The sequence below is a fragment of the Photinus pyralis genome, unplaced genomic scaffold, assembly GCF_008802855.1.
Source record: "Photinus pyralis isolate 1611_PpyrPB1 unplaced genomic scaffold, Ppyr1.3 Ppyr1.4_LG7, whole genome shotgun sequence".
NCBI classification, from domain to species: Eukaryota; Metazoa; Arthropoda; class Insecta; order Coleoptera; family Lampyridae; genus Photinus; species Photinus pyralis.
This window is the reverse complement of record NW_022170738.1, coordinates 27,562,127-27,576,579: the sequence shown is the minus strand read 5'-3', so window position 1 is coordinate 27,576,579 and position 14,453 is coordinate 27,562,127. Positions and strand designations below refer to the sequence as shown.

General features: G+C 36.7%; 1 protein-coding gene across 3 annotated transcripts in view; it reads right to left on the bottom strand.

The window, feature by feature from the left end:
• LOC116176293 overlaps positions 1–14,453 on the bottom strand; it is a 64,626-nt gene continuing 50,173 nt past the window's right edge. For all 3 annotated transcript variants that reach the window (XM_031494785.1, XM_031494786.1, XM_031494784.1), the window contains exons 4-6: positions 3,460–3,636; positions 3,023–3,131; positions 1–2,971 (exon numbers count right to left, since the gene is read on the bottom strand). In XM_031494785.1, coding sequence (XP_031350645.1) covers positions 81–2,971; positions 3,023–3,131; positions 3,460–3,636 — 3,177 coding nt within the window. In that variant the 3' untranslated portion in view covers positions 1–80. The remainder of the gene's footprint in view (positions 2,972–3,022; positions 3,132–3,459; positions 3,637–14,453) is intronic.

Genomic DNA, 14,453 nt, shown 5'->3' with positions numbered 1-14,453 from the left:
CAGTACATTAAATAACTATAATAAATATTCGTAGATACAAAAATAAAAAAAAATAATTATATACCCTATACAAGTTCATTTTAAAGACATCTGGCAGGTTTTTCTTTAGTACATATAAATTTCTCTTCGTTATAATACGTCCCTAAATCACAAACAAACTTCATATCCACTAATTGATTTTTGGTGTAACCTACAGTACAGTAATGGAAAAGTCTACAGTCTCGAGGATCCGAATAGAAACGATGTATGTGTTTATTAAAGCAGTTAAACGAATACCTAAGTTGATTGAAGTCTTTTTTTAAATCGACCCTCACGATTTTCGTTAGAGGGGTTGTCGATAGGACGATTCGTGTTATTCGTCCCTTGGTGGGATTTGCACTTTTTAATAGGGGCGCGTCGGTTAGGGGTGTTTCCGTGGTGAAATAGTCGGCGGTTTCCATTTTTCGTTGCGTCGCGAGTGTGGTGGTGACTTCCGGTACTGCAGCAACCGGTGAGGTACTAACCACGGATTCTGCTTGTGTCTCGAACTTTGCCTGTTCATTTCCTCCCTTCCGATTCTTAGAAGCAAATCTGTGCTTGGAGTGGTTTGAGGCGCCCTCTTTCACTTGAGAGGTTACGAGTTGAAGCGGTTCGGTAACCGTCGAATGGACACCACTGACTGTTGGAACTTCAGTAATTATCTCCGTGGTTAGGGTGGTTTGCGTGGGGACTTCAGTAATTATCTCAGTTTTTAGGGTGGTTTGCGTGGGTCCTTCCGTAACTATGGTTGTTTCAGGACTGAGCGTTGTTGGCACTGTTGTGGGAGTTTCGGTTACGCTCTTTGGCAAATCGATAATGACTACCTTTTCCAATTCCGTCGACGGTTCCATTTCTTTAAAGTTACTGGTTAAGGAATCATATTGCGGCGTGGTTAGCTGGATATCCTCATTTGCACTATTTACTTGATACGATAGCGGCTCATAATTGTCGTCAACGTAATCATTTATAGCGAACATTGACTCTTTGCTTTTAGGTTCTTGTCCAACGACTGAGTAGGCTTCCTCCACTTTACCCCCACTTTTGGTATCACTCGGCAGATCGACTGCGTTTTCTTTTGCGGTACTGTACTTCATTTGCTGCGTATTTTCAGTAACATTTTGAATGTCCTGAACTGTTGTTGGGACCGGCAACGTAGTCACATCTACCTCTGTGGAAACTGTTGTAGTCGTTACTAAATCCAAATCATCATAAACGCTTTCATTGCCATACGGCTCAAAGTACTCTGAAACATTCACCGCCACCTGATTTGTGACCAATTCACTTGGCTCGGTACTGTTATTGCTTTCGGTTTCCACTTCTGCATTAAGATCATCGTAATAGTAGTCACTGTAGTTGTAGTCGGAGGTGGGAACGGTTGTTGACGCAATCGGCTGATCAATTAGAGTAGTGAGATTTTGATCGGCATTACTTTCGTTTTGCAGGAAAGTGAAATGTGAGACGACAGTTGTATTTTCCGTCTCCGTCTGTGGAGCGTCAGGTTTGGGAATTTCTTTCGGAATACTCTGAGAGGACACAGCTTGCTGCTCTAAGTGATCATTATTCAGTCCACTGCGTCTTGTATGATTTTTTGAAGTGAGTTGCACTTCGCTACCGTCACGAGTTAAATTTCTAAATGCCGGCGGAGTAGCAACTGTACTCAAATCGACACTCCTACCTCGAGTCTCTAAAATTTGCCTAAACATTTCGTCAACTTCGTCGCTACCTTCCGCAGGCGCAACTGGTGCAAGTTGCTGATTGATGTTCGTTATATCTTCGGCGGATACCGGTATAGATATACCCTTCAACTTTTCACGTCTTTTGTACCAGTCGAACAGGTATCGTAGTAGATCCTCCGCTTCTTGATCGTCCCGTATAACGTCGTCATTATCGATACTTCTTCTCCGTCGCGTTTTCTTAAGTTTAGGAACATCGTGATAAAATGGATCTAGAATTACGTCCTCCTCCTTATAGTCGTCGTATGACGCCGGAGATGACCCTAAAAAGTGACTCGCACCGATCGTGCCCAAAGAGTAGTTCAATCGACGCCCGTTATTGTCACTAACACTAGCACTTGCACTGATTATAATTCTTGGCGGTGCCTGGTGATCCTTCGTGTAACGTTTGGTTTCGATGTGGTGTCCTAAACTAAACGGGGACGGCGAGCTGAATGGGAGTGGAGGTAACGTAGGTAAGAGCGGCAGGGGTAGTTGTAAATTTTGAACCTTTTCCGTATGGGATTGGTACGATGGTGACTTAGGGGAGGATGTGAAGGCGGGATGGTTTCTGTACGTTGTAGCCGGAAAATTCGATTTTTGCTGCCGTTTGTTCCCGTTTCTGTAGGAAGAGTGGTACGGATGGCCCTGAGCCGAAGGTGGTCTGAAGTTGTTCAAACTCAGTTGATATTGATAAGGATGCGGTGGAACTTCTGTGTGGTACTCGACGCTTTCCTCAGTTTGGGGAAAGGCGAACCCGTAATTGATTTCAGTCGGATTGGATCCCTTTAGGTGAGTTAGGCCGTAACTAACGACGGATTTTGGCGAAAGAGTAGATTCAGTGTTTTCAGTTATGGAATGAACTGGAGGATTTGTTGTTGACAGTATGGGAGCACGATTTTGCTTCTCGCTCTTGTATATGGTCGTATGAGTGGTTACAGTGACCCTTGTGTTCTTTTCGCTGAAACTTTGCTGCTGGTATGATATGGGCACTTGTGATCTGGTGATATCGGGCGGCGCGCCGGCTTTCAAACTGATATTGATTTCTTCAGGATTAAACCGTATATCGGGGGAATTGACCGGAAAATGGTGCGAAGTTATTACTTTTGAAATGTCGCGATTTGTTGTTGGAGGAGTGTTTGGAAAGAACGGTGCGAAAGTCGATGTTGCCGTCGATGACGTGGGTGGAAGTGTCGTTGAACTTTTACGATTATCTGAGGAATACTCGACTTCCGGAGATTCTGCAACAAACCAAAAGTAAAATTTGATTGCAACAAACCACCTGTATCTACCTTCTAAAATTGGAGGCTGCGTATTGCCATACAATTCCAAATTAAGGCTGTAAAACTGTTCAGATTTTGAGCAATCCACTTCATCAATTCGTTCGCATACGCGAGTTTCCTGCAATAAAAAACCATCTAGTTATATAAATCAGAAACTTGCATCATTTAAAGCTACCGTATAAAACTTATTTGCATATACTTAATTGAAAAGTGAATGCATTTATTGCTAGGAAAGATCGATAATTACATTTTTAAATTAATTCCATTATCCTTACCCGTACTACAATTTGAAATTAAGCACAATGTTGAAGTTATGCGCCATTCTTATCGGGTTCCCATACATTAAACTTGTAGGTTAAATAAGACATATTAATCAGAATAATTGAGTGAAAGTTGACATGTTTCACAAAATTTGCAATAACTCAGCTGGTAGAAATTCACAATACCTGATCAAAAACGGTGCCATTAAGACATAGAAATCGAATGTCCATCGGTTCGTCGAGTTGACCTATGGTGCAAACGTGAAACATTTGGCAATTCGTCTCCAGATCGGCATAATAGCCTCCGATGACCTTTCCGACGCATGAAAAATTTGTATCTGGCAAATTATCGAAATCCAAAAACTGAAACAAATCACAAACTTAGCAAGATAAGGCAATGACCTAACGGTGACTTTAATTATTGTACTTCATCGACGAGACTACAAAATGTGTAAATAATAAGATTTAATAGCGTCAAATTGCCCACTTATGACTCATTTAAGGCTAAGAGCTTTTCATTCATAAATGTTAAACGCTACCACCAAGATAGGAAGACGCAACCGGTTTTTTTAAATATTCTTTGTCTTCCTACACCAAAATTGTTCTTTCTGATTAAGGAAACAATAAACGCACTTGGCTACATAACTTCCTACTTTACATCTATATTTAAATTAATCCTCTGTCATTACGTAGATGAGTCACTGCATTTAAAATCAGTACGTAAGTGGTTAATTAGCCGAACGGTCTTCCTGAGATAAGCCAAGGCGGAAACTGGAATCTTGTAGGGTTCCTCCACAGTCCACATTTCGTGCAGTGCCACGAAATGAGACATGGTGTAAATGTAAAGCAAAGGCGACTTTCAAATCTCATGTTAAACACGTCGGTTTAGGCATAATTTGTAATTGGTGCGAAATTATTACAATTTGAGGAATGTGAAAGCATAAACTCGATCTGTAATATTACAAGCACGCACGCAGGTAACGTAGACCTCGTGTACAAAAGTTACGAGTTAATTTGTGGATCTCACAAAAAGTCTTGATTACATAATTAATGCTAAAAACAGGAGAAGACCAAAAGAAGTGATTTAGTCATGTCAGTAGAATGAATTTATTACCTGTATTATTAGAATTAATTTAAATAAGTAACTGGATGTTATGCATGGAATTAAATTGTACCTGTGCATAAATACCAAGGTCTCTTTAGCATTAGCTTTGGTATAATCAACAGTAATTCTGATTCGTGAAGATACTACAAAAAGAAAGTAGGTAGTATTTACAGCTTTACTTTGCCACAAAGTGCTACAAATCATGTTTTACTATAATTGCTTATTTTCACGTAAAAAATGTTTTTAAGGCCCAAACCACTTTTTTACCATTTTCTTTTTGTAAATTGTTATTACCTGTTGTTTACAACCGAACCTTTGAATAAATACGAAAATGCTTTGATCTCGTCTCGTCACGATGTTGATAAGTTCAATATCAAACTCCAATTTAGCATATAAACTGATGCTGTAAAATTGGAAATCCTCCATTTTGTGTAACTAGTTTGCTAGTTTGTGGTTCTCTAATCGTAGTGGAGTATTTGAGCTACTGAAAGGTTTAGATCGAAATTCTATCTTCGCTTTGGTGGGAAAACCACGTTTTAGTTACTGTTTCCCACCAAATGTGTTAAAAAATGAAAACAGGTTTTCGCCTTAAGACGAGTAACTTTGTCATTATCGCTCCTATTTCCAGACATATTTTTTTTCACATTCGCTATGAAGCGATGTATGTGCACATTTTCCTATGATGAATAAAACACAAATTCGAAAAAATATTTTTGAAAACGGCTAAACGACCACCCGTTACACTGTTTCGGTCTATGTGAATAGAGGAATCTGTTTTCTATTAAAAAATAAGATAAAATGAAATTCTTATCGTAAACATAAAGCGCTCTGAAATTTTTAAAACTGCATTCGACCTAGCACCATGGAGTATCGATACACCTAAAATAAATCTCACCCTAACTCACCCCCCAAGGAAAACCACCCTACCTCAAGAATACCAACGGAAATTCCAAGAAATTCTTAGCACATTTCACATTGCTACACTGATTGTAGCAAAATTGGAAACAACGCTGGTTGTGCTTACAACAAGAGCTACTAATTACCTCAGTGTGCGACGAGGAAGAACTAATGTTAATTAATCCTGTTCCTATTATAGGAGTTAAAATGTTCAATAGTCTGCCAATGACCATTAAAACGACCAACAACTTCCATACTGTAACGTGATTTATAAATTCGGGTTCGATTTATGTCAATATTTATTAAACAGAACTAAAACACTATAAAATCCGTACAATTTATATCGATTATTTATATCACTCACACTTCGCAATTTATATCAGATTTTCGCGCTCGATGTTTACGTACTCGTTCGGTAGTAGACTCCCGCGATGTTCGGTCCGCAACCATTTATACACGCAAGCAATGTAAGTCCCGAACATTCTCGAATACGCGTAGAAAATTCCAGAGCGCCAAAGGCGACGTCATGTCTGGAGCATTTCCGTTACAATACGTTCAGACGTAATCTATAGTGTATTCATTTTAAGAAGGTAGCGGTAGAAAAGCATAGGGAAGCTTTGACCTTCACTGTGATTGGTTAAAACATGAGTCAGTATTACAATGAAACATAAAATGACTGGTGAATTTTGTAAGGTGGTAGTTTATGTTGCCAACTAAACTGCCGAAGTGTCATTAGCTGTTATTGTCAAAGGTTTATTTCTGTTCGCAGTGCTGAATATTTCTACTTTACAATAATTTGGTGCCGTTTTATATTTTTCCTGTGTGTGTTTATGTGCAAACACAGCGCCATCTACTACCTTCTTATAATGAATGTAGTATAGTCAATTTTCTTTTACATAATATGTTCCATAACATTGAAGAACTCTTAAATGATCCTGGTGCACCACGGTTCGTAGCAAATCTCATAACTATATTTCTGTTCTTGTTTCATTGTTTCAATGTTTGTTTGTATTCACACTTGACTTTATCCTATACATTTTTATGTCGTAAAGCTCTTTGTAGCGAATTTTCTAAGAGCGATATCAAGGCGCCATCAAGTCGATAAAGGGTTAGTCATCGGCGATAAGGAATGAAAAAAGATAATCAATAATTAATTACATATCCACCGCTACAAATAAATGGAGGGTGGAAGAGATTGAAACATTCCCAATAGTTGCGTTATGTGGAGATACGGCTCCAGAAAGCTTTGTTGAGCAACAAGATTTGAAACTTGCGCGACATGAGAACTGGGAGTTTGGCACACTTGCCCATGCGCGGTTTAGTCCAAAAGCTTTTCAGCTCTTCCATTTATGTCTAAGACTATGTGTACCAAATTTGGTTCCAATCGGTTCAGCCGTTTATCCGAAAATGAGATTACAGATGGACCGACAAACCTACAGACAGACAGACCGACCCGAGATTTTGTTTGATTCGGCTTCCTGGTGCTTCAAGATCTGAAATAGTACGGCTTTAAGAAGAATTTGGTTTCGAATTTAAACATTTACCAGTATAGGACATTTTATACTTGTTGTACCGCTCCACAGTGAAAGAGAGCGGAACTAAAATGAAGGAGAATGAAGCGTCTTCGGATAAGCAGCGAGGGTACAAGCAGATAAAGAGTCAAAACACCTGCGTTGTCGGTTCTAAAGACTGCTGTGACGGGGCAGGGAGAAAGAAAATTTAAAGACAATTAATTAGTGCTTTTTATCTGTTAAAACCGTAAGTACGCAAAGGGTACATTGAGATTTCCATAATGCGGTATATTGGTAAAGTATACCAGTGAGTAAACATATTTCAACTACTAAATATCGAGAAACCCAAAGCACAGTTTGTTCCTGGTTTGAGTCGTCAACCATCTCCCAAAATTAACCTTCAACGAGGAGTCAAATTTATCAGGCGATGTAGGAAGCCTCATTGTATTGCGCAAGGTGTTGCACAATGCAATTTTTCGAATTGCTGCTACCTTTCATAAAGAGAAAACCGCGTGTAACTTGGAGAACTCATCGATAGATGTAACTTATTTGAAATTTTCGCATTGTATAAAAATTGGAGTCAATCCTTTTGGGGATTATGTATAAAAAATTCATGCTCAATGTATTTTAGCGTCACTTTGCTTTCTGCATCCAGTAAGTTTAGTTCAACTTGTTCCAACTGTCAATTTTCGTCTAAAATTTTTGCCATTTCAAAAAGGTAGTGTACTTAGTTTTAATAGAAATTGCTTATCGTTAAATTATGTTGCATTCAGCTATTTGTAACTCAGGTGTAAGGGATTCTTGAATTTGGTTTTATTTGCTATCAATGTAAATATTATTCCTATTTTGATTTGTTTGAGATTGGCCAGTTATTAATTTTTTTAAAATTATTTACTTAAACTCATTTGCATTGATTAGCGAGTTCAATTATTTGTGTACGAATCTACCTTTTTTGAATGTAATTAACTGTTTCTCTCGTGCAGATGCCGGAGTGATAAAGATACTCTCGAAATACAACTTTAGTCTAAGGTTACCGTATCCAAGACCTTCACATACCTTCTGGACTGGAGGAAGAAACCGTAAAAACCCTTTTTAACTGATTCTTATCTCCCAGATTCAAATAGAAGCAACATGATCCTTGCCTTTTCTTAGATTCAAGCCCATCCATCATATTTTAATAATATAAACTCCCAAGAAACCAACTAGATGAAGTTGAATCTGTACTTCGTTAGTACGAACTTTAGACGAATGTCTTGCCACGAACGCGTTTGCTTATAAAATGCTTACATAACACCATTTTTCAATATAACGAGACAGACATGAATATACAAGTGGACCAAATGTTAATGGATGTGTACATAAAAAGATAATCCTGACACTAATGGAATCAAAGGGGTTACAGTTACATTTGAAGGTCAATCCGCAGATTTACTAAACTATGGATGAGCACTGCGTTTGATGTTTTTAAAATAGCAAAAAGAATGGTTTATACAGGATGCAATTTGTTTCAAAGATTATCCTTGGAAAAATGTCAAGACATCTTTCATCTGTCATTAGTTATTTTTGGATATACTCCTAATTGCATTCGCGTGTTGTATTATAATGATCCCTATTCAAAATTCATAAAATTTAATTAAATAACAAGTTAGGTTAGATTTATTAGAAACCCGATTGTTTCTAATTGTATTTATGCTAATTATAAGACCATTTTTTACACCAGGTAAACCCGTCCTGTTTCGTAGGAAGTAATTACACAAAAGTTATCCGCGTTAAAAACATTCCGAACCAACACACATGTGAATTTAATAATTTTAGCAGGAAGATGATGCAAAATTGTGCATTCTGGAAGTAGGTGCACCAAGTAACCTAGTGCCGAATGCTTCATCTCGCGGAGTTTGCACCATAATCATCAACAGCTCGGCATACAAGTCAAGCTCGTTTACAAGATTTATGTAATGATTAATTATTAATAACTGTAACATACGGTCGGCAACGCTTTCCCATAAGGTGTTGTGTACGCAATTGCAGCAAGACATCATGTTGAGAAAGGAAATGCAAATTTAAATTGCCGTACCTACTAATGAGCCTGACATATTGATATAATAACATATTAATAAATATAAAATTGAATTCCTTTCCTACATTGTTATTGTTTACGCAACATACTGAAGCCAAATTAAAAGGATATTAATAAGCATTGGGGATTGCAAATTGCATTTTTGTAATGGCATAGCATATGCACCAACTGTTGGTATAAAAATTAATTAACTTCGAAGTGCATTTTCCGCGTTTCAACAGCCCACTGTTGCATTTAACCAAGCTATTAATAAATAATTCATAGATCTGATGAATATATGATTGGAAAACACAATTTCACTAATGGTTGGTGAGTGTCCCATATTTTGAATGGAAAAGTCGATTTCCCACACCATCAATTATTATTTAAATAGAAAAAATAGATAAACCTCTAAATTCTCCTAATGGACCGCTCGCAAATTTGTAGATGAAAGGATTATAATTACATTCCAACTTTAAATTGATAATCTGTAATTTACATTTATATTGCTTTATAGCGTCGAGTGAATCAGCCTAACATTTACATTATACAAAAATGTCAATGTGGACCCGTAGAAACGTTCATGGGGAAGAAAATCATATTCATCTCACTTAGTTTTTCCCTTCAAACAATACCATTGTTCAGCAGATAGTACAACTTTATTTACAGATCTTCCAAGTAGATTATATTCGTCGGAGGAATACGCCTCGGTTTCTCGCCTGTAAATCCACAATTAGTTTCATTTCCGTTTCGACAAAGGAATTGGCGAATAAATAAGCGTCTAGGTCCTAAATGATGGGCAAAAACTGCAAAGTAGATATTTGCTCATTGTAAAACTCCTGTTGTGTCAAGCTAAGAAACAGACCTGCTAGAAAGCAAAGTCCCAAAACTAGAATGTATGTCCTTATTGCATGTACAGTAAGTCGGAATAAGGACAATAAATTATGAGTTCGAAAAAATTGATCCAGGATTGAATCGGTAAGAAAAATGTGGCATTTGGGTAGTGCCGACATAAGTGACTACTTCTTATCGTCATAAAAACTTCCCTCTCGCCTCAAATATCCGCTTACCGCTAATTGTGACGTTATAGCTATCGGACCGCCCTATTTGTCATCGCTTCCACTGTTATAAATGCGACAAAGTAACACGGATAATCAACAATAATTTTAAGTGCATTTCATTCACTCCGAAACTATTAAATACGTTTTAAATAATGCGTATTGTTGTGTCAACGTCATGTAGACGATATTCTAATCTAATCGATAATCTAAATACCAAAAATTATGACGGGACACCTTGTATATGAAAATATTTCAATGTATTAAGTGTAAATCTGGGGGAGATTATTTATAAATAAGCACAATGTTGGTTTACTGTACTTTTATTTGTTATCCAAGTGTCTATTTTTCCTTTTAGAATTGTTTGTGGTTGCGTATTCTTGTTTAAGTTTGGTCGCTTTTGTAAATTATTTATTTAGATTTGTGTATTTAATTGTCAAACGGAAAATTGCGTGTGAAAATGTAGACACATCTGGTCGCGATAGCGATAGCACTAAAGAGTTTTTATCGGACGAAATTTAGTTAACGTACGTACTTTTATCTCTGTTAGGAGATGCAGATGTTTACAATGTGCGCGTTATTTCGGCGTCAATGGGGACGTTTGGCGCAGCGTCTAATTATGATTGGCTGTTGATTTGAAAAATCCCAAAGGGGATTATTTTATAGTGGAAGTGGTGTCCCCTTAAATACTGGAGGCAACGTAAAAACGAGGCTGCTCTTAGTTTCCGAAACGGTTAAAGAGCGTGTAAACTTGTCTGCGCCAATTTCTCGGTCAGTTAAATTGAAGACGCAGTTTGTCGGTTTCGAAATAAAGTGCGCCGAAGAAGTTAAGCAAGCTTAATAAAATAATTAAGGGAAGTAGTAAAAGTTTGCCGGCAATTTGAAAAACGGTTTATCCGCATTCAGAAAAAGCTAACTTTTGTGAATGTGAGTAAACAAAAGAGTTGTCAGCTTAGTGAAACCTTTCTTTTATTAAAAGTTAAAAGTGTCTATGTCCGAGCAGCCACAAAGAAAATTTTCATCCTATTTATCCAAGCCAGTCCGTGTCATTGCTTTCAATTTATTGAAGGAGAAGCCAAGTTTCCTGAAGCTGTCAGTGAGTGTTTTTGTGTGCGCTTGAACCTTTCGCCACCAGGTTATTTAGATTTTTAAAAAACTGTAAGTAATTTTAAGATTTTTTTTTCTTTTATTTATCGACCACCTGAGTGCGGGATATTATGTCCAAAGAACCTTTGTAAGCTTCTCTTTCTTTCAGAGATTTTGTTTTAATTGTTTCATGTGTAAGGGGATAATTTTTTGTCATCAATTAATTATGTGTTTTTTCGAATGCTTTGTGCGATCCAAACAGAGTTTTCATGTCAGTGTTTTCTATTCCTGCCCAAGAGTGCAGGTGTTGGTTAACAGTTGTTTAATGAATTCTTTGGAATTTTCGGAAGTCGAGTCTCTAAAATTGAGTTTAAGGGTTAGCAGATGGCGAATGTGTACGAGGAGTGTCGTTTTCTCCATTCAGCGATTGCAGTTCTTTTCTTACCATACACGGAGCTATATAAAAGTACGACTTGCAATCGAAAAAGCGCAGTCGTGTTCTTAACGCCGCTGCTCTTCAATCTGCAAATTCCGCGCATTGATTTACATTTACAAAAAGAGGTTAGCAGTGCTACGATTAATCTCCAAAAAAAACAGGTTTGGCATCAGACCGCTTTAGAAACCCTTATTACTTATTATTCGGAAAACAATCAACCAATTGCGAGCTACGCCACGCCTTTTGCGCATCATAAAGAATCTCAATACACGAGAAATCCACAGCTTCTCCAGACAAATTTTCATTTACGTGGACAGCGTCTGAGGAAAGTGATTTACCTCCTCTTCGCGCCGTTAATTTTTGAATTATGTTCCCTTAAATTTTGCGATGTATGTTTCCGCCTGATGTAGTCATCGCGTAGGTGATAAATTTTGTTTCATAGAAGCTGAGGAAGATTTATGCAATCGGACTTGGACAAAGTTCATGTTTCCTTTTAGTCCTTTTAGCATTGAATTTCATGGTCTATTTCTTTTGGTTTCAAGTTTCTGGTTTTTATCCATTTGGGTCCATCGTTTGTTACCAAATTTAACTGTGTATGATTGGAAAGTGTAACCCTACCCCAGAGGCACCGCGTATTCCAGAACGTGACTAACCAACGGAGGGTCCATTATTGCCGTAAGAGAGTGAATGAAGAAGGTTGTTCAATTTCTGTGAACGTCGGACATACTAAATTAAGGGGTGTGCAGAGCACATAAACAACTTCGCTGTGTTACGCTCAAAATCCTTTGAAGTGGCCACCTTTAAGGAAACTCTCAGGTACCTACCTTCAGTCAGCGTTTTTCTTTACACACATTTGCTCGTAGCGAGGTTCAAGCACTCTGACTATTAATATTTTTAGAACCTGCACTGCGATTATAACTTCAATTGTAAGTTTACCCCCACTGTTAAATTAGTACTGTATTAGTGATAATCACTACGTAGTCTTAGAATGTTTATTTAAATTTAGATTTTACTTTTTTGAGAATAATTGGTGTAGTAAAAAAAATTAACTGAATTCTTTCCTATCCTTATTCCTTTTATCTGAGCTAGCCTGGGAAGTAAAGTACAAAATATAGGTCTCAAGGTACTATCCACGAAAGAAGAAGAAAATTGTAAGAAGCGTTTAATAAATCTGGACACAATCTAATGTCACGCAAGAGCTAAGGTGAATGATGTTTGTTCGAATGAATTACCGGTAACTTTCATATTATACAAATTAATTACGAAGTCTTACTTTTATAGGATTTATGTGTAAGCTGACAATTAGTCGAATTATTAAAAATAATTATATTAACAAAGAAGGAATGTTACCAAATCCTTAAAATGCCAACTCCTAATTGCTGATTAAAAACAGACGACCTTTCGAATAAAGTACGTCCTACAGCACTAAAACTACTACTGGAAGTGTTAAAGGTTAAACAGTATCTGTCTGAATGAGATATTAATTATATTTCTGACCTGTCTTTTACGGATGAGTTGATAACAAATTATTGTTATTATACGGCAACCGTCAGGATTTTCGTTGTTTTTAATTAATTATGGCGAAATGATGTAGGTATATAAATTTGTACATCAAAGACTGTGGCTTCTTGCGGCATGGAGAAATTCGTTTATGTATAGCAAATTTTTCACATTTAAGTCTATGGATTTAATTAATGTGAGAAAAGTTATGGTATTAGATAATGGATGCGCCATTATTGATTTCAGAGAGCAATTTGTAAGCTGTTGTTGTTGCATAATTTCGTTTATGACCGATGCCTTCCCACGTTTGTTGTCGAGTCGCTCGAAAATCTCTATGATCGCACATGATTCTCGTGTGTCATAATTTTATGTTATTTTCGGAGAGAATGTAGAGCGCTCACGTAACTATTCCCATTAAGTAGATGTACGTAAATCACAACTTTCGTTACAATTTGCTGATTTGAAATCAGTTTCCATTCAACTTCTAGTGATTTTTGTATTCAGATTCTTCAAATTCTTCCCCTTTTCGGGATTCTTCCTGTTCTTCGCAAATTTTGAGATTCTTCTATTCTTCAGGCGATTCATTTTCAGATTCTGTTGAGTTTTCAAATTTCTTTCAAATTTACCGATTCTTTAGATTCCTTAGGTTCTTCGAATTATTCCAATGCATTCTTCAAATTACTCAAACAATTGAAATCCATAGTTTCTTTAGATTTTTCTGTTATACACCGTGTACATAAACTCATTAACTTATTTTGTAGTGCAAGAACTGAAAATTGTACAGACATCATATCAGTGATATTTATTAAGAAGTAGACATAGGGATTTACGAGTGTCGTTTTTCCCTATGTCTACTTTTAGATGACAAAATTCTTCTGCAGAACGCCTACTAATATTACTTATTAATAAAATAGTAGGAATGCACTCAAAAAGCATATAATATTTTTTTACAAAAAAATTAGTTACCGGGCGAAACCGGGTTTTTCAGGCAGTGAAATGAATAGAAATTGGGGAAAAATAATTAAAACAGCTGAATTTTTTTAGTTAAAACATATTTATCTTTTTTCTGCATTTTTACCGCAAAAAAGCAATTCGAAATAAAATCGGATTATCTTGCTTCCTGATTCTTGAACAATTTCTTTTTGTTCACTTACTTCTTCCTGCCTGTTATATAGCTGATGCAATTGCGCATGGCCTGTTGATAAACTTGCAAAATCTGCAATAAGAACGTTAGTTTTACCAGCCAAAGCAAATGATTTGAGATGTAAAACCTGGAATAAACTTTATGAGGATTAATATTCATAATTCCTGTAAATTAACAATCAAGAGATCCACCTTAATCCCATCAGCTGTAAAACATGCAGGAAGAAGAGTTAGTGAACAAAAACAAATTGTTATGGAAGCAAAATAATTTTACTTCGAATTGCTTTTATTGCGGTAAAAATGCAGAAAAGAAATATTAAAGATGTTTTAAATGAAATGAAAAAAAAATAGATTTTTCATCCCCTTTAAAAAGAGGTGGGTTTTTTCA